At 45.7% G+C, this 22,815-nt stretch overlaps 1 protein-coding gene across 1 annotated transcript; it reads right to left on the bottom strand.

Annotated features, from left to right (window-relative positions):
* Positions 1-970: 970 nt before the first annotated feature.
* On the bottom strand, positions 971-20,822 carry LOC135825278 (uncharacterized). Its single transcript, XM_065338017.1, has 7 exons — positions 20,582-20,822; positions 15,637-15,802; positions 11,969-12,148; positions 11,352-11,508; positions 7,577-7,728; positions 2,337-2,559; positions 971-2,097 (listed from the first exon to the last, which is right to left on the bottom strand). Exons 1-7 carry the CDS (start codon positions 20,804-20,806, stop codon positions 1,098-1,100), a joined length of 2,103 nt encoding a protein of 700 aa, XP_065194089.1. The 5' UTR covers positions 20,807-20,822; the 3' UTR covers positions 971-1,097.
* Positions 20,823-22,815: the final 1,993 nt, after the last annotated feature.

The following is a 22,815-nucleotide window of genomic DNA, read 5'->3' as shown; positions in this document are numbered from 1 at the left end:
GAAAGCCCTATTTGAATATGCATTGTGGCCAGCCGTCTTTGATGGCACGGTACGGTAGGGGATATGTACGGGACAGGTACGATCGAGGGTAATACGACACCGTCTCCCGTACCGTACCATTAAACACAGCTGGCCACATACAGCTGCCCGCAATATTCAAATAAGGCTTTCAAACGCAAGATAATAACGTGATTTACGTGAAGCAACTTGGAAGAATGGGTGTGAATGCGAAGTGTATGGGGGAATGACGAAGACGTTACTGAAGTAACGTCTTCTGCATAGCTACTGGAATAATAATCATTTCATATTCCTTGCAATAATAATAATCATTTCATATATGTCGACATGTATGTGTAAAGTGTTGTACGATTATCGCAAGGCACACAAGGAAGGGAAAGTGAGGATTCGTTCAGAACTGTTTTCTTGTTACAATCATCAGTGAATCTACGTAACAATGGTATGGGGACTACTTGAACTAATCTTATATGGACAAATAAAAGTGAAAGAAGGTGAAAAAGAGCGAAACAAAAAGGTGATAATACTACATCTATTCAGTGGGGGCAAGCTCAGCAGGTAAGAAGGAGGATAAAGCGAGGATGAAGTATGAAGGAAGGGTGTGTGAAACGAACCGGAAGTGCAAAGGGACAAGGGAAAATACTTAGCAGAAAAACTGCTCAAGGAAAACGTACAAGTAACACCCAACAGTGAGAAACATCACCAGTCCACCGATCGCCCAGCGCATTGTCTTCATACGAGTACTGCACTAAGCTCGAAGATAGCATGGTGTTGGAGGTACCTAACGCCAGCACATCATACATCAAGAGATATAGAACGGTTCAGTAGAGTGTTTAAGACAGATTTGTTAATTCGGTTTGCAGAATAAGATGGGGAGGTTTCGGAAGGTATTGTTTAAAACATCAACTTGAAGTTTTAAAACTGCGTTTATTTTCAAATTCAGGTCCGACGAGGAGACGGAAAGCATTATTTTAATGATCAGAATGTGTGACAAAAATGTGAATGCATAATTTCATATCTGATATGTTTGAAATCCTGCGAAACAACTTAATGTTCAATCTTGACGTTGACAATTGCAGTTGTCACCAGCGGAACTTCTCGGACACTGTCGACTGTGTAACCCAAAATTGCGGCGTTTCGCGGACATCTGGTGGCGTAGGCGGCCGTGTCGCTGGCCTCTGACGTGGGCGTTCAACCTGGTTTATGAATCGACCTTTGGCATCGAAGCGGTCAGGAACTTGCATGTGCGCCGGACGCTCGTCAATAAACATATACGTGCAGGCTGGTGGTTCGCCCCAATCATGCAGGAACGGATCATGCTCTTCTTCCTCTTCAATGCATTCAAGGACCTCTTCTTCCTCTTCAATGCATTCAAGGACCTCTTTCAGTGGATCGGCGCAGGCACCTTGGCAATGCGAATCAAGCTCTTTCATTTCAATGCATTCGGGGAGCTCATCCAGTGGCTCGGCGCACGCACCCTTGCCCTGCGAATCAAGCGCTTTCATTTCAATGCATTCGGGGCTCTCGTCAAGAGATTCGTATGCTACTTTTCTGGACCTCAGGCTCATGCTTCTGCTGCCTAAACCAGAAAAACTCATTCCTCGACGGAACAAGCTTCGTTTTCTACTGGCTCTTCGTTTACTGTAATCTTCCTCCTCTCTCAGGGCCTCTTCTTCGGCTCTCAAGGCCTCTGCAGCCTCGCGTTCCATTTCCAGTATTTCTTCTTCATTTGGTGTTGTGGCTGATGTTGGTCGCCAGAACTCAGTTTTGCCCACTACCATATTTTGGCCTCCACCGACTGATACTCCGGCTGCGGCAGCAGCTGCCTGAGCCTGGCCAAATGCACCTTCCGCACCCTCTATACAAGCGAAAATCCCTGCGCAGTAAGCTACGATCAAATCATTCCAATCCTCCACAGGTTGGGCCTGACCAGGTGGTAAAACTGGTTTTGGACCAGAGCCCAGCACTTGCGATACTCCTTGCAGTAAAAGCTTGTCTCTTTTTCGTTTCTCATCGAACACTTGCAGCCACTCTCCTCTTTCCTGGACGTTGTATAATAAATCGACTAAGGAGCCCGGTTCTCTATGCAAACACAATAAACAAACAGATACACGTACATAGCAATGGAGAGGGGAATGTTACAAATTTGTTGCTGCAACAGTTTTGTTCTCATAATATACAACATCCAGAAAGAATGGAATAGCGGAAGATTGTACAACAGAATGTGTTCGAGTGTTTGTTTGTATGAGAGGTAGATTTACTCAGGATGAATACATAGATCTTGTTTTTATAGGCAGTACAAAAAAGTTCTAAAATCTCACTGCATCACGATATCCCTGACCATGCTGGGAGGGATCTTCAGCATATCTCCCGTTCTTTGCAGCGCTGCAGGAGATAGTACAGTAGATCTTTCCATGTACTCCGTGTTGTATCCGGGCTTGTAGCCTGGCGTGTCAGTGAACCAAAAGTCATGAAGCAGGTCCATCGCAGCAGGTCGTCGTTCCGGGTTATATATCAGGCAATGACATATTAATCTCTTAAGGTCTGCATTGGATGGAAAATAACGCAAAATTCTTGCTTAGTCACACGTAAACAGCGATCATTGTTGACACAGTAAATCTCACATACACTAGTACGTACGCTCGCTTAATACAATCTTGCTTGGTACAGATATAGCCTGAAGCACCGGTATAATAATTATAGGAAAGGTTAAGATGCACGTTATTTCTGACATGAACCGAAATTTTAGCTCGCGTTATTTGGCCCGTGCGTCTAAAAACAATGTGAGTGCCCTTTACCTCACGTCGAAATTTAGACGTGAGCTGCACTACACTATAATACCAAATTGGACATGAAGTTGGGTGTCACGACGGAAACGAGAGAGCTTGGAAGCTCAGGGCCCTACGCTATGCTTTTTTGCCTTGATGACCTAGACAAAAAAAGCATAGGGATGTTATAAATTCTTCTTATTATTATTATTACGCATATACTCATGGCCAAGGCCAATCAAGGAGGTGGTGAGGGAGAATATAGCCAGCAAATGCAGCCATGGCAAAAATAGAAGAAAGAAAAACAAGTGAAAATCAGAACGACAACAATAAAAGAAGAGATTGGGCTGCAAATCAAGTTGTATTATTAGGTTTACGGGAAATGGTCCGAGAGATCACGAACAAAGGCAGAAATGTTTTCACATGATTGCATTTTTTGGGGAAGTGAGTCCCAGAGACAATAGCTAATGAAAACAGGCGAGCGACTCATTGAGTTATTTCTTGAAATATTGAATCTTAGTTTTTTTCGACCTGACGAAGAGGAGTTAAACCAGTTAAGCGCATTTTGAATATGCATTGGGGCCTTCAGCAGTTTAATCTGATGGATAAATCTACAGCAGAGTCTGTTAATTATAGTTTGTGAAGGACAGGTTTTGCATTGGGAATACAGAATTGTTAATGGCGTGTCAAGTGGTAAGCGAAATATCGCGATGCATTAGTTCAAGCCGCGTAAGCATTCCTGCTCCAGCATTGAACCACACAATGCTACAGTATATAATGATGGGTAAGGTATAGGAGGCGTAGAAAGCCCGACGACATACTAGTGGTAAATGGCTCATGTGACTGTATAGAACACCAACAGCCGAACTTGTCCGGCACTCGAGATATTCCAGATGGTGGGACCAACTCATGCCTGAGTCGAAGATGACTCCAAGGTGTTTGTGGTGGCTAACAATTGGGATGGGCGTTTGGTCGTCAGGGAAGTGGAATAGGTACTGGTCGATGAAGGAAAGATTGGAACGCGGATGAGGTGGAATGCACAATATGACAGTCTTTCCAGCACTCGGTCGAAGTTTCCAGAGACGCATCCATTCAACCACTGAGCGAATTTCCGCCTGCAAAGAATTACACGCCATGGGCAGGGAAAGTTCAGATGCCACAAGAGTAGTATCATCGGCGTACAGGGAGGTATTTGGAACGCGAGTTTTAAAAGTCATTTACATAGAGCAAGAAGAGAAGAGGACCAAGACATTAGTGTTGAGCCGTGTGGCACACCGGAACATACTTCGAGCGGTTGGGACAGCGATCCTGCCAGCCCTCACCTGTTGGACCCGGCAGGATAGGTAGCTTTCGAGCCACCACAGAACATTGCCACCGATGTTAAAGAAGGCGACTTTGGCCAACAAACCACGGTGCCACACTGTAGCAAAGGCCTTTGATAGGTGGAAGAAATAAACTAGGCTGAAGTTGTGCTGATGTCTGCGTTCCAACAGGTTCTGAGTAAAGCGTGCAAGTTGCCACGCGGTAGCATCTCCTTTGTGGAATCCAGACTGGGCTGGAGATAGTGATGATCCGGTGCGGGACAGGTATGGTCGAGGGTGATACGACACCGTCTACTGCATACCACCTTGACGAACTAGGCAAAAACGCATAGGGATGTTATAAATTTTTCAATTCTCCTATTGTTTTCTGCATAGCTACGGGAATTGAAGCTGTGTGGACCATGGCTAGCGCCAGACGTTACTGAAGTAACGTCTTCTGCATAGCTACGAGAATTAAAGCTGTGTGGACCCTGGCTAGCGCCAGACGGTACTGAAGTAACGTCTTCTGCATAGCTACGGGCATTTAAGCTGTGTGGACCCTGGCTAGCGCCAGACGTTACTGGAGTGACATCTCCTGCATAGCCACCAGAGTAATGTGCATCTTAGCATCTCTACTGACCCATAATGACGTATTTGGGGATAAGGCTACCTCGATTACTAATTACCCTTTTTCTAGTCAAAAGCAGTACGCAACGTATGAGTTCCATGCCACGCTCTAATTTGTTCCTGCATTCGGCATCACTCTTGCTTCACGTCACTTTGTTCTCCATGCCAATTAAGTGTGACCAGTCGTGAGACAAATTTCGTGACAGGAATGTGAAATGATAAAAAATATATTATTCCCGTAGCTATGCAGAAGACGTTACTTCAGTAACGTCTGGCGCTAGCCAGGGTCCACACAGCTTTAATTCCCGTAGCTATGCAGAAGACGTTACTTCAGTAACGTCTGGCGCTAGCCAGGGTCCACACAGCTTTAATTTGGTGTTTGTTTGTGTGTTTGTTTGTTTGTGTCACGCCTGGCGCTATCCGTATCTGACGGCAAAAAGCATAGGATGTTATAAATTTTTCAATTCTCCTTTTTTTCAGGCATATCCTGGGATTCGAACCCGCACTATCGCCCTACATGCATTCCCCCATACACTTCGCATTCATACCCATTCTTCCAAGTTGCTTAACGTTTTTATCTTGCGTTTGAAAGCCCTATTTGAATATTGCGGGCAGCTGTATGTGGCCAGCTGTGTTTGATGGTACGGTACGGTACGGGAGACGGTGTCGTATTACCCTCGATCGTACCTGTCCCGTACCTATCCCCTACCGTACAGTGCCATCAAAGACGGCTGGCCACAATGCATATTCAAATAGGGCTTTCAAATGCAAGATCACAATGTGAAACAACTTGGAAGAATTAGTATGTATGCGAAGTGTATCGGGGGATGCATGCAGGGCGCGCGATAGTGCGGGTTCGAATCCCAGGTTATGTCTTAAAAAAAGGAATTTTTTAAAGAATTTATAACATCCCTGCTTTTTTTTGTCTAGGTCATCAAGGCAAAAAAGCATAGCGTAGGGCCCTGAGCTTCCAAGTTCTCTCGTTTGGTGTTTGTTTGTTTGTTTGTTTGTGTCACGCCTGGCGCTATCCCGTATCTGTCCCGTACTGTACCGTACCAGCAAAGACAGCTGGCCACAATATTTTTGTTTGTGCCATCGACATGCCTGGCGCTATCCCGTACCTGTCCCGTACCATCAAGAGAATGAGTATATGCGAAGTGCATCGGGGGAATGCATTCAGTGCAGTAACATTTTGTGTGGATTTGTGTGCGAGGCCGAGATCCCACTAGCAGGCTGGCTGGGCCGCCTGTCGACCAGCCCGGGAATCGCATGTAGGCGGATAGCATAACGTTTATACCAGGAAGTCGTAAAATACCTGGTATTGTACGACTCCCTGGTTTATACAGTCATGTAGATGTATAGCAGGGAGTCATATTATGTAAACGACTCCCTGCTGTATGGGGAGATTTTCTGGAAAGAAATACGAAGTAGAGAGACGAGTGAATGCAATCAGAATGGATGTTAGTTGCCGTCAGTATAATAATAAGAAGAAGATAAACGCCCGTGATCGGCAGAGTCAGCGCCGCCCGGTCCCAGGAAACGTCAGGACAGACATCCCGTCGACTCCAGAACGCCCGTGATCGGCAGAGTCAGCGCCGGTCCCATAGCTATGCAGAAGACGTTACTTCAGTATCTCATCGAAACGTTTTTGCAATACAATGATGTAGCTAATCAAAGGAAAAAGCATTTCAGTTCTAACAACATGCACGAGGAGCTAGGCAACAAAGCATAGCGCAGGGCTCTGAGCTTTCAAGCTCTCTCGTTTGGTATTTGTTTGTTTGTGTGTTTGTTTGTTTGTTTGTTTGTTTGTGTCACGCCTGGCGCTATCCGTATCTGACGGCAAAAAAGCATAGGATGTTATAAATTTTTCAATTCTCCTTTTTTTTCAGGCATATCCTGGGATTCGAACCCGCACTATCGCCCTACATGCATTCCCCCATACACTTCGCATTCATACCCATTCTTCCAAGTTGCTTCACGTTAATCTTGCGTTTGAAAGCCCTATTTGAATATTGCGGGCAGCTAGACGGTGTCGTATTACCCTCGATCGTACCTGTCCCGTACCTATTCCCTACCGTACCGTGCCATCAAAGATGGCTGGCCACAATGCATATTCAAATAGGGCTTTCAAATGCAAGATCACAATGTGAAACAACTTGGAAGAATTAGTATGTATGCAGTAGTGCATCGGGGGCTGCATGCAGGGCGCGCGATAGTGCGGGTTCGAATCCCAGGTTTAAAAAAAATGATTTTTTTAAAGAAAACATCCCTATGCTTTTTTTTGTCTAGGTCATCAAGGCAAAAAAGCATAGCGCAGGGCCCTGAGCTTCCAAGCTCTCTCGTTAATATGAATTCGGGTGGACACTTTTTGAGAGATTCTGGGCTGAAGTGTCAAAGCTGTCATCACACTAGCCAGAGATATGATGGGATGGCTTAAAGCCAGGCGACTAAGCTAGATGTGGCAATGTAGCACTCAAGAATGGTTGGCGCTAACGGCACCCAGTACACGTACGAGTTTTCATGGTCGCTTTAACTTGACCTTTGCCGAGATGTAAACGAATGAAACTTTAGAAACTTTTAAAAAGGCTGGTAATGTTCATCGTCCAAAAGCAATAGTAGATGGGTGAGTTGCTGTTGTTAGAGGATGCCTAGCCTCAAACAGTGCTACGTGTCCTGGAAGAGCACTCCAGCAGCCTTCCATGGAACACACAATACAATCGTATAATGCAATTGCACAGAAAGCAGGGGGAAAGATGATGGATTGGTGGACAGATTGACAGGCGGATAGGAGGCGAATGTTGATGGAAACACATCTATAATGTGGTCCAGCACTCCTCACACAATTTCAAGCTGCCTGAAACTCACCGTCAGAAAGAGACTCGTACGCTTCATCCCAAAGGAGTGCGCTAAAATTCATCACTACTCGTTGATGAGTGCCGAAGTACTTTCCTCTGGGAAAGCAGACGGGATAGACGTTTGGTGATCTTGCAGTAACCATTTGGAAGATTGTTACTCCCCTATTGATACATACAAAACCAGGGTGAGTTGAATGAGTGAGAAAAGGAGAATGAGTTTAAAACGAAAGTGCAACGTCGTTATACACACAACTCAGTGTATTACGCCACTTCTTAAATGAGCAAATCAGCACGACGTAAAGTCTCAGAATTCTTAATACTAGTTCTCGAGTCACACCACGCGCTGTTGAAAATGCAGGATCGTGGCTCGATTTATGTCTAATGTATCTCAAGAAGCTTTGCTCGCAGGGCGTCGTGAATTGCTTCTACGGCATGTGAGATTTATGGCTTCGCCCTAGATATTGGTTGTTGTGTATAGTGTTTGTCACCATATTGTCCCTCTCCGTATAGTCTCTCTCTCATCTACAAATATGCATGCTCGTTGTAAACGAGAGAGCTTGGAAGCTCAGGGCCCTACGCTATGCTTTTTTTGCCTTGATGACCTAGACAAAAAAAGCATAGGGATGTTATAAATTCTTTTAAAAAATCCTTTTTTACGACATAACCTGGGACTCGAATCCGCACTATCGCGCGCCCTGCATGCATCCCCCGATACACTTCGCATACATTTGTTTGTTTGTGTCACGCCTGGCGCTATCCGTATCTACCGGCAAAAAAAGCATAGCATGTTATATATGTTTCAATTCTCCTATTTTTTCAGGCTTATCCTGGGATTCGAACCCGCACTTTCGCTCTACATGCATTCCCCCATACACTTCGCATTCATACCCATTCTTCCAAGTTGTTTCACATTGTGATCTTGCATTTGAAAGCCCTATTTGAATATGCATTGTGGCCAGCCGTCTTTGATGGCACGGTACGGTAGGGGATAGGTACGGGACAGGTACGATCGAGGGTAATACGACACCGTCTCCCGTACCGTACCGTACCATCAAACACAGCTGGCCACATACAGCTGCCCGCAATATTCAAATAGGGCTTTCAAACGCAAGATAATAACGTGAAGCAACTTGGAAGAATGGGTATGAATGCGAAGTGTATGGGGGAATGCATGTAGGGCGATAGTGCGGGCTCGAATCCCAGGATATGCCTGAAAAAATAGGAGAATTGAAAAAATTATAACATCCTATGCTTTTTTGCCGTCAGATACGGATAGCGCCAGGCGTGACACAAACACACAAACAAATACCAAACGAGACACTTCGCATTCATACTCATTCTTCCAAGTTGCTTCACGTTATGATCTTGCGTTTGAAAACCCTATTTGAATAGTGCGGCCAGCTGTATGTGGCCAGCTGTGTTTGATGGTACGGTACGGTCCGTGACAGATACGTAATAGCGCCAGGCGTGACACAAACACACAAACACACAAACACCAAATTAAAGCTGTGTGGACCCTGGCTAGCGCCAGACGTTACTGAACTAACGTCTTCTGCATAGCTACGGGAATTAAAGCTGTGTGGACCCTGGCTAGCGCCAGACGTTACTGAAGTAACGTCTTCTGCATAGCTACGGGAATAAATCCGTGTTTGTCTTGTCCCAGAATGGAGTCCTGCGTGGCTCCGGGCGAACACAACATTGATTTCGTGCGTTAATGGTTGGATTTGAACTCGTTTTGACTGAGTTATGATCTCTTGAAATTTTCACTTAAATGCATCGTTTACGACGCTGTAAAGTACAGTGAAACCAAGAGTACATGAAATCCAGAGTGTGCAGTACGTATGGGTTGCTGTGACGGTGAAATTCCGTAATTACATCATTTTAGTGATGTAGTGCTTACAAGCAGGATTCAAGCAGGTCTCCTTCGGCACAACTGCAGCTCAGTTGTACGCACTACGCCATTTCCCGCCTCAGATCTTCGCCAAATATGATGTAACCACGGAATTCCGCCATGACAGACATCCTTAGAAGAAAGGGCCCCAAGCTTCACACTCTGGCTTTCTTGTTCTCTTGGTAACACCTGTAGCTGAAGACGACCGTGACTAGCGACCAGCCTGGTACTACAAACCACTTTCGCCAGGCATGGACGGTCTCACATTATGGATGTGCGCTGCAAACCTCTAACTAAGGACCACCTGCCATTAAAGACCGCTTTCTCTGGCCCTAAGGGGCGGTCGTTAGTCACAGGATTTACTGTATGGGGCGGCTCTCACAATGTTAAATCTGTGATAATTCACGCCACAAAATGTAGAATTTGGGCGGTAATGATTAGGCCTGGGCGGATAATGCTAGTTATTTTGCGGGATAATGCTAATGGCAATGCCAGAAAAACTGTATCATAATGCTACTTGTGATGCTGCTGTTCCTCTGTAATTCCAGCAATTCACCAGTAGTAAGTATGCAATAATGGCTTGGTTTGGGCAGTATTGTGCACGTTTCGTAGTTCTGCGTAGACAGCATGGAAAATGCTAGAAAATCATGATCATAATGATAATTTATGCTGCTATTGCTCCATACAATCCCTTGCAGCTAGCTGTCCAGCGAGGAAAGTCTCGAGTGGAGGCCTCTCGTTCTACTCGCTCATTCGCCTGGCATTCAGTAGCACTTCATCGCCAAGGACTTCAATTCAAAACAGTTTTCACACTGCACTTCAAGCCTTTTTTCCCGGTGAACTAGCTGCAGACGTATGAGCTCTGCTGCTCGTGTTCCCTTTGTGTGCGGCCCAGTAACAGCTAGTATCTTCGTACTTCGATTGGCTGGAGCGATGTCGTCCAGGTTCTCCTTGCTATTGCCATCACGACTCTAACTGGAGACGATTTCTTCACCATTTTCCGCAAGCAGCAGCTAGCGCAGAAATTTCGCCATCCCTGAGTGTAGGAGAGGGAATCCGTTCGATCAGCTCAAAAACTCTTCGCTGTGAAAAGAGGAGTACTAGTAGGGAATATTCTACCGGAAGTCCTTTGACTTCCCTGACTGCTGAAACCCTTCCTGCCATGACTGCTTCTTCTTCAAACAAGCGAGATTCTCTTTGGTTCTACTTCACTGCACTCGAGCGTCCAAGCGACACTACCTTTTTACTACACATCATATTTTTTCATCATTTTCTCAAAAAATGATTTTCACCCTTAGCTTGGTTTTCGGAGAAGAAAGGGCCATTTGAGTATAATGCCACTTTTACGGAAATGTAGTGTTCTAATGCTAGCATAATGCTCGTTGCAAATCGCACACTATAATGCTACTTATACTTCTAGCATTATCCGCCCAGGCTTAGTAATGATCCATATACATGTGGACAGAAAACATACAAGTAGTATATACGAGAACAAATTCCACTTCCACTTGCTGACTGGGTGAAACTAGACCGACTCAAGAATGGCGCCTGGTGCACATGAGAAGCATGTCGCACCATCCACGGATCACATTTTCATGAAAGCCAATGCAACGAGCGGTAAGTGTGTTTCGTTATTACAGGGGCCAAAAAGTGCATTTCCCATGTGAGCTATCTCCCAAATATATTAATTGAATTCAAATCAAGCCAAATTTGAACCTTGTTCTAATCCCTTAGCTTAGAACGCACTACTTGTTATTTATTTTGTCACTCAACTTGTGTCCCATGACCAACTGTCACACAAAGTGCAAGAGAGGGTCTACGACAACCACGGAAAGAAAGAAAAGAATAGGAATAAGGAAAAAAGAAAAAGAAAGAACAGATGGACTTGACTTACAGCCCCCAAATGTCAATCGCAGTGGTTATAGGTAGTTGGGAAACCTGCGGCTGGCGCTCCGGTGGATAATATCGACAGGGGTACTCAATGGCTGCCTTTACTTCGACATTGCCGCCTGTGTCAGTGTCGAGTGGGAGTTGTTGGCAGGATGAGAATCCTGAAGAACATTAGAAGTCAGAGATCACGTGAGTGCACAACGTCACGATGACGGAGGACATGTGCACTGAACACATAAACAAAATAATCTGATCTTTCCTGAGTTGAAAACATTCTGAAAACGTCAAGTACGATCACGAACACCATGACCGCAGCTGCCCTCCCCCCCCCCCCCCAACACGGCGGTTTGAAAGCACCGTAACCTAAGCCACAACTATCACTAATGCCAGCATCACCACCGCCAGCATCAACACAGCCAGCATCACCACAATCAACATCACCAAAATCAACATCATCACAATCACAATCAACATCACCAAAATCAGTATCACTACCCCCAGTATCATTACCACCAGCACCACGTGCACCACCGACGCCGCCGCTCGGAGCCGCTGCCCCCCCCCCCCACTATCACCACAGTGACGTCATTCATTATGGCCATGTTCACATAAAGCACTCACCTAGTATCTTGACAACTCCAGATTCTGTTACCATTATATTATCTCGGCAAATGTTATTGTGTAAGATGTCGGCCTCGTTCAGGAACTTTAATCCTTTGAGTATCTGGTGTGTAATGGGCCGCATTACGTATTCCGGAACCCTGGCATACGCAGAATCATCTTGGATTTCCCTCAATGTCCCTGTGCAAGATCAGAAAGTGTCAACAGCAAACCATTATGACAAGGTCGGTCTCATGACGTGAACCAAACACGAACCCTAACATTCTCGCTCCACATAATACTGGCACACACAGAGACAAAGACAGCAATAGCTACAACACACAAAGTGAAGGGTAGTTGGCCGCAGCCAGATGTAAACCGGATAACGAGTGACGTATGGAAGCCAGAACTGAGAAAAGAGTGTCTCAGATGGAATAAGCGTGCCAGTGGATAGCAGAAATAGGCCATGATGTAGAACCACTTGGGACCGTCAGATTAATTTTCCTGGACCGAGCCAGCCGGGAAAAACCCTCGCGCCGACGGACGCAGTTCAGAGGAAAAAACGGGGTGTTTTCGGGTGAAATAGGCATAATGTACATTGTAGGCATGGCAAGCACATCACGGCAAAAAGTGATAGAAAAGCAATGATAGTATGGCCAGAAATGAAGGGTGGGAGGGCAGGGACACTGGTGAGACTGAAAACAATAAATTAATTCTTGGTTCTCAGTCATAATGTATTCTCTCTCGGCTCTTGGTTTTTTTCTTTCAATATTAAAAATAATCTAAAGCACGCCAATATTGATATTGCTGACTGTTTTGAACTGGCTCTAGACAAGAAAAAATGGCTGATGCTTGTGGAAAAATGTGCTGCGCTTGCGTAGTTGTTCTTACTGCGATACGTTCTAACAATAAGGAGTTGCCTTTTGTCGGCTCTTCCGCCTGGACTTCGTTGACAGATGCGTTAAGCCCATGGATCCTTCCATGAGTGACATGCGAACTGTAACTATTATTATTAATACAGTCGTCCCTCTCTAATCCGGCACTTTATAATCCAGCACCCTCGATAAACCAGCACAATTTTCAGTAGCCAAAATGTCCTCTTCATGCACATTGCAGCAGTAAATCAGATTTGTTAATCCAGCACCCTCCCTAATCCAGCAGATTTTCGTGGCACAAATGGTGCCGGATTATAGAGGGACCACTGTATAATTATTATTACTTGGCGTTGTGTTTGTGTGTACGTGTGTTCTTTCATTCTCCTGGGTGATTACCAACAGCTAGTGTATGCCGGAGTATGTGGTGCGGTGTGTGTGTAGAAAAAATGGAAAAATGAAAAATAGGGATTCACTGGCCAGAAAAGTCACTTCAAACAGCTGTGTGGTGGATACCAGGCTAAACATTGTGGCGGTCAATTCATCAGCCTTGCAACCTGATGGTGTAATGGTGTAATCCCAGCACAAGTTGCTATGTCTAACATAGCCGTTCGCTATCACTGCTTCCGCGATGGGCATGTCTGAGGTCTGAGGTGTGTGTGTGTGTGTGTGTGTGTGCGTGTGTGTGTGTGTGTGTGTGTGTGTGTGTGTGTCAGAACAATAGATGGCCTGATCAGTCACAACTTAAAGTTTCATGCCATTTCAGGCACTCATCAGGTGATGTGAACATCAAGAAAAATAACCCACTGTGCCAGCTCGGTTGTACCGTTTTATCACTTATAATCACCTTTCTTTCTTAGTACCGCGATCCTTACTGGCTATGGCACTGAATCGGATATGAGATGATGGCGCCCCTAGCGCTTTCTGTTATCCTTGTACCGCCATACTGGGCTTAAAATAGTGGGTTATTTTTCTTGATGTTCATATCACCTGATGAGTGCCTGAGATGGCATGAAACTTTAAGTTGTGACTGATCAGGCCATCATTAATTCTGACTAGTGTGTCACGGCTCTATATTCCCGGTAGCGAGCACTCTTGGATTTCTGTTGAAATTCACAACAGTGTATACAGCACATCTGTATGTACATACTCAATGCTGTAGACAGCAAGCTGTTTCGGCCATAAAGCCCTCAACAGTACAGCTACGAGCTAAATGGGCTGAGCTACTAGCTATGGTGAAAAGGAGGCCCCACAGATATTAAGATAGCGCATCGTTCTAGCGCTGGAGTGCTCAAAATACAAAAAGTAGCGGGCAATGCGTGACGCAGCAGCGCTAGAGTAGCCTACTGAGAGTGCTTAACAAGACGAAAGCCGAGGAGCGTAATACCCATATAATTATTTAATATGCTGTCTACAGCATTGGGTATCACGCTCCTCGGCTTTCGCCTTGTTGAGCACTCTCAGTAGGCTGCTCTAGTGCTGCTGCATCGCGCAATGCCCGCTACTTTTTGTAGTTTGAGCACTCTGGCGCTAGAGCGACGAGCTATCTTAATGTCTGTGGTGCCTCCTTTGCACCATGGCTGGTAGCTCGGCCTATTTAGCTCGTAGCTGTACTGATGAGGCCTTTATGGCCGAAACAGCTTGCTGTCTACAGCATTGGGTATCACGCTCCTCGGCTTTCGCCTTGTTGAGCACTCTCAGTAGGCTGCTCTAGTGCTGCTGCATCGCGCAATGCCCGCTACTTTTTGTAGTTTGAGCACTCTGGCGCTAGAGCGACGAGCTATCTTAATGTCTGTGGTGCCTCCTTTGCACCATGGCTGGTAGCTCGGCCTATTTAGCTCGTAGCTGTACTGATGAGGCCTTTATGGCCGAAACAGCTTGCTGTCTACAGCATTGGGTATCACGCTCCTCGGCTTTCGCCTTGTTGAGCACTCTCAGTAGGCTGCTCTAGTGCTGCTGCATCGCGCAATGCCCGCTACTTTTTGTAGTTTGAGCACTCTGGCGCTAGAGCGACGAGCTATCTTAATGTCTGTGGTGCCTCCTTTGCACCATGGCTGGTAGCTCGGCCTATTTAGCTCGTAGCTGTACTGATGAGGCCTTTATGGCCGAAACAGCTTGCTGTCTACAGCATTGGGTATCACGCTCCTCGGCTTTCGCCTTGTTGAGCACTCTCAGTAGGCTGCTCTAGTGCTGCTGCATCGCGCAATGCCCGCTACTTTTTGTAGTTTGAGCACTCTGGCGCTAGAGCGACGAGCTATCTTAATGTCTGTGGTGCCTCCTTTGCACCATGGCTGGTAGCTCGGCCTATTTAGCTCGTAGCTGTACTGATGAGGCCTTTATGGCCGAAACAGCTTGCTGTCTACAGCATTGGGTAATTATTTAATATGTGTGAGTGTGTGCTTGTGTGACTGACTGTGTCTGAGTGTGAGTTCATGGTGTGCATTTGTGTGCGTGGGCAAGAGTTTTGTTTATGCGTATATGTATGTATGGGAGCATGCACCACGCATTGACACACACGCACATACACACACATCTACGGGCCTCAGGCTGCGAAAATGGTGCTATTGGCCTCACGCGCACAACTGAGAAAAGGGGACTTGAAAGCAGGGTACAGACCTTCACTCTGTAAAGGTGCCGTCACATCTGTGACCGTAACTATTTAAATACTTCGAGATTGTGTGTATGTGCGTCTGTGTGTCAATGCGTGGTGCATGCCCCCAAACAGATGATAGTCTGCGTATCTCCTGAACACCTGTTTTGTTTGTCCAGGAATCTTTTAAAGGATTCTTACTGAAGCACACACGAAACAATACTTACAGCCGTCGAGACTTTCCATAAACATTGCCACGCCACCTGGGTACTGCATAGCACCATAGAACATCACGATGTGCGGATTGTAACACTTCTTTAAACTTAGCACCTCGCTCACAACGCTGTCGATCAACTTTCTTGATGCATTAAACATTCTACATTTGACCACAGACTGCAGAGAAAGAAAAGCCGATAGCAGCAACATGTGCGGGCTCTTTGATTAGCCAAGGAATCAAATAGCAGGGTCATCAACAGGAATATATGTACAACTGAAACACATTCAAGCAGGCTATTGATGACACAAGGAGCACGATTCCCTGTTCCTCGTTGGACTTTGTTTTTTTTTTAACGTCAGAGGGCTATTGAACTCCGGGCCTATGCAAGGTATGGTTTCGGTATGGAGCCTGGAGGATGTTGGCGTTTCGGTTTGTCACAATTCGTCTTCGCTTAGCTTCTCCTTCTATGTTTATTACATAAACTTGAGCCTCCCCAGTTGGGTGGTCTGCTCCTTTGCGTCGTCGAGCTGTAGTTAAGTAAGGCCGGTCTGTCCAATAGTCTCACTAGTTTTGTCATCATCCAGTAACTTTCGGCATTCTTTGTTGCCGTGTTAGAGCTAGGTGTCAGGTGGCCGAATGTCTCAGTACTCCTTGTCAGTTTTGTGCCATTTTGTCGCACTTGCTGACTGTATAAGGTCTGGCTACGTTGGTGGACTGTTTGTCATAACTCGTAACATTTTGTCCTTTTCCTTTCTTCATCAAGACTCTTATTGTGCATAATATATTCTGCGGCATTGATGGTATCTGATGTCGATGGTGGTACAGTGTGTATATGTTTGCACGGTTAAACCCGCCTTGTAATACCCTTCATGTTGAGGTTGTATTTTACACACGGTTTTCTACATAACATAATATTTGCGTGGTCCCAGAGATTACGTTATATGGCGAGTAGACCTGTACCGATACCTGGCGCAAGCCCGTACCTGTCTCGTACCATACCATCAAGGAGAGCATCTGCATACGCCTGGCACTATCCCGTAGCTGTCCCGTACCATACTGTCATGGCCAGCATGGGCAAGCCTAACGCTACCCCGTACCTGTCCCGTACCGTGCCATCAAAGACAGCTGATCACAATATTCAAATAGGGCTTCCAAATGCAAGATCATAATGTGAATCAACTTGGAAGAATGAGTATGTATGCGAAGTGTATCGGGGAAATGCATGCAGGGCGATAGTGTGGGGTCGAATCGTTATGACTAAACAAATTGGAGAGTTTTTTTTAAATATTGTCTCACTCGCTGACTGTATAAGATCTGGTTACGTTGGTGGACAGTTTGTCATAACTCGTAACGTTTTGTCTTTCTTCTTTTCACAATAGGAGAATTGAAATATTTATAACATCCCTATGAATTTTTTGCAAAGGTCATCAAGATGGTAGACGGTGTCGTATTACCCTCGAATGCAAAGAGAAAGTTGACTCTCGCTTGGCAAAAAAAGCATAGCGTAGGGCCCTGATCTTCCAAGCTCTCTCGTTTCGTGTTTGTTTGTGTCACGCCTGGCGCTATCCCGTATTTGTCCCGTACTGTACCATCAAGAGAATGAGTATGTACAGCAGCATTATTCCCGTAGCTAGCGGCAGACGTTACTTCAGTAACGTCTGGCGCTAGCCAGGGTCCACACAGCTTTAATTCCCGTAGCTATGCAGAAGACGTTACTTCAGTAACGTCTGGCGCTAGCCAGGGTCCACACAGCTTTAATTCCCGTAGCTATGCAGCAGACGTTACTTCAGTAACGCCTGGCGCTAGCCAGGGTCCACACAGCTTTAATTCCCGTAGCTATGCAGAAGACGTTACTTCAGTAACGTCTGGCGCTAGCCAGGGTCCACACAGCTTTTGGTATTTGTGTGTTTGTTTGTTTGCGTCACGCCTGGCGCTATCCGTATCTGACGGCAAAAAAGCATAGGATATTATACATTTTTCAATTCTCCTATTTCTTTTCAGGCATATCCTGGGATTCGAACCCGCACAATCGCCCAACATGCATTCCCCCATACACTTCGCATTCATACCCATTCTTCCAAGTTCCTTCACGTTATTATCTTGCGTTTGAAAGCCCTATTTGAATATTGCGGGCAGCTGTATGTGGCCAGCTGTGTTTGATGGTACGGTACGGTACGGGAGACGGTGTCGTATTACCCTCGATCGTACCTATCCCGTACCTATCCCCTACCGTGCCGTGCCATCAAAGATGGCTGACCACAATGCATATTCAAATAGGGCTTTCAAATGTAAGATCACAATGTGAAACAACTTGGAAGAATTAGTATGTATGAGAAGTGTATCGGGGGATGCATGCAGAGCGCGCGATAGTGCGGGTTCGAATCCCAGGTTGTGTCTTAAAAAAAGGATTTTTTAAAGAATTTATAACATCCCTATGCTTTTTTTTGTCTAGGTGATCAAGGCAAAAAAGCATAGCGCAGGGCCCTGAGCTTCCAAGCTCTCTCGTGTATAGCATTAAAGCGGTCAGCACCAAGAAATGAGAGACTGTAGAGGCCTGGCATATTTATGCGAAGTGTATCGGGGGAATGCATGCAGGGCGATACTGCAGTAGCGTCTAGCGTTAGCCAGGGTACGTTAATGATTTGGCAGGTTTGGATCATACCTCACTCTACGCGGACGATACAGCGCTCCATATAACCTAGCCAGGCATATTACAAGCCTGCGACTCGCGACAGTATCACTTTAATCACGTTGTGCGCTGGATGTCGAAGTGGAAACTCCGCCCCAATGTGTCGAAAACGGCAATCATGTGTATCCCCCACGACCCTCCAGTGACCTCACCCTCTTTACGACTCGGCTTTTTACTTTCCCTGATGATCCCATTGCTATCAACATTGTTAAAAATCACAAACATCTTGGTATATTTCTTGATGAACACTTGTCCTGGAATTCGCACGTAACCTATATTGAAAAGCGAGTTTGCTCTGCGATAGGCTGCATTTCTCCTCACATCTCCCATCTACACCATTGTTGTCGAATACAAATTTATCACTCTTAGGTTCTTCCTTTTTTTTGATTACTGCTCTCTCGTTTGGTCCTCCGGTCTATCCTCCGCTCTTATGCACCGGTTAGAAGTCACCCACCGTAAATTACTTCGATTAATATTTCGCATGCCCCCTCTGACCTCCTCTCAGACGCTATACATTTTGGCTTCCTCAGCCCCTCTCTCAGAACGCTTTCCCCACTTGGTATGCAAATTCATTCACCGTATTAAGCTTTAACTTGCTCCTCCTCATGCACTTGCGAATCTAAGCTGTTTCAATAATAGCTCACGTACTAGATGTTCTCTCCATTTCCCACTTGCCAGATCATCGATCCTTTTAAAATCCCCTCTGTTCAAGTCCTATTCTCATTGGTCTCGGCTTCTGCAGGAGGTAAAGTCTCGTGACACCTTCGCTGCATTTTGTTCCATTCTGCCCGCGCCTAAGTTGAATTGAATTCGTTGTTTTCCATTGCTAGCCTAATCTTCATACTAGTCTCTCCAGGTTCCTTTACTACTCCTTTTGTTTTGGTTTGTTTTCTCTTTTTCTTCTCCTTTTTCCCAGTTGTCCCCACCATGGCTGGTTAAAATCGCCCGCATCACATGATTATTGGCACTATGTCATCGTGATTGTGGAATAATAATAATAAAAATAATAAAGGGTCCACAAAACTTCCTCCGTTAACAAAAACTTCGTGATGGATTTTGATGGATATGAAAACGCTTAGAACAACTTTCTTTACCCACGAGACTCACGTCGGACTGCAGACTTGAAAGAATGCATGGTCAATCAGCATTCGAATCTCGGGTTTGCGTAGGTTGAACAAGAACCTGAATTCAGATTTATTTGATTGCGCCTTGCTAACGGAGCAGCTGGCTATTTCTTTCGCTCAGGGCCCTACGCTAGGCCTTGTTGCCTAGCTCATCATGCATGTTATTCGAACAGATCGATACTTTTGGCCATACAATGATGTAGCAGATCAGTTCGTTGTGGTATGGTTTGTAATTGTAGCCATCATGGTCGACGTAGAACACTATAAACCGTAACGAAGTTGGGGCCAAAGAGAATGTTCCATCAGTTCTAATAACATGCATGATGAGCTAGGCAAAAAAGGATAGCGTAGGGCCCTGAGCTTCCAAGCCCTCTCGTTTAGATACGAAAACTAGTCGTTTAGGGTTGAGCGCCTGCTCGTATCTCGAGAAAATATCGATGGACAGTTTGTATGAGAGGGCGCATCCAGAAAAGAATAGAAACATTATCGATACTATGCATCACTTGTATGTGTTCGTTTCTGAGGGAGGGGAGGGGGTTGCAAAGAAACGACTAGTTTTCGTTTCTAACTAAAGGTCGGTATTTACGGATGGCCCTCATGTCTTGGCCTTTACAGTTGCTGTGTGAGCCATTTTTTTGCTCTATTCTCTCTAAGAGCCCGTGGAGAGAAGCGCATTTTCGATTTTAAATTGATTAGCGCAGATGTATGTAACGCGTTGAATTAGTGGAGACGCGGCCAAATATTTTTCTAGATACACAAAACCATCTAAGATTCATAACTCGCATCGTCTCTACGTGTGATGATACATACATATATGTACCCGCATTCGCGCGATTAGAGCCCTCTCATGAATTATGCGGATGCGGAAAACTCGGTTTCCAGCCGAGTCTCACGCGAACCGTGAATTTTTCGATTTTTTTTAATGAATAACGCCCTGTCTCGAATAGTGCTAGGAGCCAGTGAAAAAATACATCCCCTCTTGAATATTGCCCCCCCCTCCCCCCACAGGTCTTGTAACCACGCGCATGTGCAAGTTTGGTGACCTTTCGCTGTTCTTGTCCATGTCATTGAACTGTTGGTATCTGAATTCAAAATTGCATACATGCAAGATGACAGACAAAGGGAAACAAAAACATACTTACGCTTCCTTCAGTCATCTCACCAGGAATGTATGCGGGAAAGACCTTGCACCGACGTCCACTACTGATTTCTTCATCCGTAGGCACAAAGATTACGTCCGCGATTGAGTCTTCCCCTGGATATGTTTTCGGGCCGAAAATCTCATGCGGTAGGTCGAAATTCTCCATGTAATTGAAGTGGCCGGGCCATATTTCGCTGGGCCTACGATCGTATCTGTGAGAGTACATGCATATGGTAGGGAAGCCACTGTCACGAGCAAAATGGTCTGAAAAACATAACACGTGCGCAGACAATGGAAAAATCAGAATGCATGCCTTTCAGCTTTTAGCGCAGCATGCGACAATCTGTGGAACGGAGCAGAAAAAAATTAGTTCACAGTAGAGCATCGAACTGGCAATCTGGTGGGATGGGCCCTTCCCTTCACCACCTTTAGCATTGTACAGGTGTTGTACATGCTCATGATTATGGGCACCATTGCAAGGCCAAGACTACCCCGATATTCTACGACTGTATCGCCCGACAAGTATCTGCAGTCCTGACTCTCAGCACACCTGCCAGGATAGTGCAATTTAGGGACGCACGGGAGTCATGTGAAGAAGAGGTTGGTGCGACTTCGGCGACAGTTGGCGAAGTGTGTGTTCTATAGTCATGGCTAAGGAGATCTGAGCATAGTGTTAGAAGTAACGCCGCTGGTCCATTGCAATTCCATCATGCACCGTCGATTTCTTTGGCCATAAATGTGCGATGTTGGCAAGGAAGCTTCACTGTCGGGAACCGTCTTTAAACCTCCCCACGCAGCTCCCAATATATTTGTCCGTTCATATCAAAATCCTCCGCCGCGGTGTGCGAAATTATAGCCTAAGGCCAGAGCGTTGAGAATGGGCTAGGAGCCTGGAGGGCCGCTTCCACCCCTCCGTGTGCAACATACATGCTTCTATGTAGTGTTGGTTTCAGGTTTATTGTGCTGGATACTGATGATCACTCTTTGTTCATTATCATCAGTGAGGTTTGTGCTGGGAGAGCATTGAACGATTTCCAATGATGCGCCAAGCACAAACCTGATTCAGTTATTCGCTAGCTTGAGCTCGCTGTTTTACCGCCATGTGCATTGGCCAGATATGCTTCTCATGTCTTTCAAACCACCCATCCCTTCCTCACTCCATTTTACACTAAAACGGAGGCTTTGAATTTCCGTCAGCTGGATTAAATCCGCCGTTCTGCTACCGGGGTGGGCATGACGCGCAGTCAGAACGCAAACATGCCATACCTGGGTAATGCAAACCTTAAAAAGTAGATAAAAATATAAATTTGGTATTCGGGGGAGCCTTCTCGTTAGTTACAGGGGTGTCGTTTTAGGACACTGCCCCATCCGTCGGTAGGTATGCATCGAGCACTGCAAAATACATCAACAAGTTGCGCTTACCTTGTTTTAATCTTCTTTTAGCTTGGCAATGTAGGTACCAAAATCTCCTCCTTCGGAAAGTGATCCTTGCCGCATCAGTGGAAGCGTATACATGACTCGACACAAGCACTGGACTTGCATACAAGTGTGTATGGGCATATGCATATTGTATGCTAGGGGCAATCATTCGTCAGGACCGCGCCTCCATTCGCAAGGGAATTTCCCCACATCCTCGAGCATCCATCTGTGTGTACGGAGGGCTTGTACTAAGCATTTCCCAAATCGGCCGGCCGAAAAATTCGCCGAAGACAGTGGTTTTGAAGACATCACCTATCTTTTTGCCGAATATGACTTTTCCCCGCTGAATTCGCAGAAAATCGATGTTTCGCCTTACGTTCGCTTCCTCTAGAGCCTGTAAATGCAGGTATTTTATGGAACCATGGTACTGCTAAAGGTGCCTCCGACTTTACATGCTTTAGGCGTTTCCGAAATCGGTCAGCAGGAAAATACGCCGAATTAGCTCGATCTTTTTTTAGTATTTCTTTCCCTGATATGCTTTCTGTCTCCAAGAAAGTTACTGAAACTAGCCAAATTGTTTTCAGTGATCTGGTGAGTGGTGTGGCCCAGAGACCGTTTGGAGAGTGTTGTGATGATGTATGGGTAATTGCCACTATATCCAGGATCTTTTCTCGGAAAGGCTGTGCAAGTGGCCATTCCTGACATGGCGCTTGGCTGTCGTACGTTTAACCCCACGAATAACGACAACTCGCCACCAACACCGTTCTCATGGCCGATCGACTGTTACTTTTTGCAGGCAGTATAATATACTGTCAG

Source organism: Sycon ciliatum, chromosome 9 (assembly GCF_964019385.1).
Source record: "Sycon ciliatum chromosome 9, ocSycCili1.1, whole genome shotgun sequence".
Classification (NCBI taxonomy): domain Eukaryota; kingdom Metazoa; phylum Porifera; class Calcarea; order Leucosolenida; family Sycettidae; genus Sycon; species Sycon ciliatum.
The sequence above is the reverse complement of the archived record's forward strand: the minus strand, read 5'-3'. Positions and strand labels throughout refer to the sequence as shown.

What these genes read in the sequence shown, in the direction of transcription:
- LOC135825278 (XM_065338017.1), bottom strand. Translation starts at nt 20,806, where the DNA reads ATGTACTCTCACAGATACGATCGTAGGCCCAGCGAAATATGGCCCGGC. An exon ending in TATGGAAAGTCTCGACGGCT is followed by an intron (nt 12,149 to 15,636) that starts GTAAGTATTGTT and finishes GATCTTGCACAG; the next exon opens with GGACATTGAGGGAAATCCAA. An exon ending in GTACGAGTCTCTTTCTGACG is followed by an intron (nt 2,560 to 7,576) that starts GTGAGTTTCAGG and finishes CATCCAATGCAG; the next exon opens with ACCTTAAGAGATTAATATGT.